This window comes from Sesamum indicum, linkage group LG11 (assembly GCF_000512975.1).
Source record: "Sesamum indicum cultivar Zhongzhi No. 13 linkage group LG11, S_indicum_v1.0, whole genome shotgun sequence".
Lineage (NCBI taxonomy): Eukaryota > Viridiplantae > Streptophyta > Magnoliopsida > Lamiales > Pedaliaceae > Sesamum > Sesamum indicum.
Window position 1 is genome coordinate 4663132 of NC_026155.1, and position 1471 is coordinate 4664602.

The window sequence follows — 1471 nt, forward strand, 5'->3', positions numbered from 1 at the left end:
TTACGCTCAAAGCGTATGTGACATCAAGCCTAGTGCATTAGATAGCATACTAAATACTGCCCACTACTCAAGCATAGGGATGTCCGACATCCGTTTAAGTTCCTCACCAGTCTATATAACTATGCTTAATCCCATGCCTCATTGAAAGGAATCCTCGTTTTAAGTTCTCCATCTTGAATCTCTTCAAGACTTTCTCAATATACGAGGGTTGAGTTAATCCTAACATCCTTTTGGATCTATCCGTGTAGATCTTGATGCCAACGATGTAGCAAGCATCACCCATATCCTTCATGGAAAATTGAGTGGACAATCATTCTTTTATGCTACCCAATATCTTGATATCATTATCAATGAGCAAGATGTTATCAACAAAAAACACAAGGTACGCAACTGAGCTCCCACTAAGCTTTTTGTATACACAAGGATCAGATTCGTTCTTGAGAAAACCATACCCCCATATGACTTCATCGAAATGTGTGTTCCAACTTCAGGAAGCTTGTATGAGACCATAGATGGACCTTTAGAGATGACAGACTTTTTGCTCGTCTCCAGCAAGATGTGAAATCTCCCAGTTGATCCATATAGATCTCTTCCTCAATGAAACTATTTAGGAAGACCGTTTTCACGTCCATCTACCATATTTCATAGTCATACCAAGCTGCAATAGCGAGCGGTATCCGAATGGACTTGGCCATGGCCACAGGCGAATAGGTTCCGACAAAGTCGACCCCGGGTCTTTGAGTGTATCCTTTTGCCACGAGCCTGACCTTGAAGGTAGTAACCTCCCTGTTAGCTCCAAGCTTATGTTTGGATACCCATTTGCAACCTACTGGCTTAACACCTTTAGGTGGGTCCATGAGGGTCCAAACTTGATTTGAACCCATCGAGTCCATTTCAGATTTCATGGCCACAAGCCACTTATCCAAGTCGATGTCAGATATCGCTTCTTCGTATGTCCTTGGATCACCGTCCAATTGGTTAGTCAAACCTAAGAATCCATACCTATCAAGTGGTTGGACACTCTAGGTCATGGAGAATCGGAGCACTATTACCGGGAAACATAGCTACAGATGTCGTTGCATTACCTTGATGTGGTACCTTACTTGATTCTTCAAGTAGTTCCTCATCACGTCGGCTATTAGTAGGAAAACCCTTTTACAGAATAAAGATTTTGGTTTGTCTCCCACTAGCCTCTTGACATATGCAGGGCTACTCCAAACTCTCAAGTAGTTGTAGGACGCAAGCTTGCCGTGTCATATCTCATATGGAGTCTGAGACACGGCTTTGAACGACGCCATGTTAAGCAACTTGGCCGTTGTCTTAAGAGCATATCCCTAGAAGGACGGGGCAATTCGGTAAAAACTCATCATGGATCGAACTATGTCGAACAGGATTCGATTTCTCCTTTTGGCCACGCTGTTAAGCTAGACGTTCCAGGAAGAGTCTATTGAGAGAGAATTCCATTCTCTTA

The 1471-nt window shown here is 43.1% G+C and overlaps 1 protein-coding gene across 1 annotated transcript; it reads right to left on the bottom strand.

Moving 5' to 3' along the window:
* LOC110012919 (uncharacterized mitochondrial protein AtMg00820-like) lies at window positions 633–1127 on the bottom strand. The gene is made up of 2 exons (XM_020698052.1): window positions 1099–1127; window positions 633–1002 (listed from the first exon to the last, which is right to left on the bottom strand). The coding sequence occupies exons 1-2, from the start codon at window positions 1125–1127 to the stop codon at window positions 633–635; spliced, it is 399 nt and encodes a 132-aa protein (XP_020553711.1).

Excerpts from the sequence above, each read along its gene's own strand:
- LOC110012919 (XM_020698052.1), bottom strand. The coding sequence starts at position 1,127 with ATGAGGAACTACTTGAAGAATCAAGTAAG. Across the intron at positions 1,003-1,098 it reads TACTTGAAGAATCAAGTAAG|GTATGGATTCTTAGGTTTGA; the intron begins GTACCACATCAA and ends ACCACTTGATAG.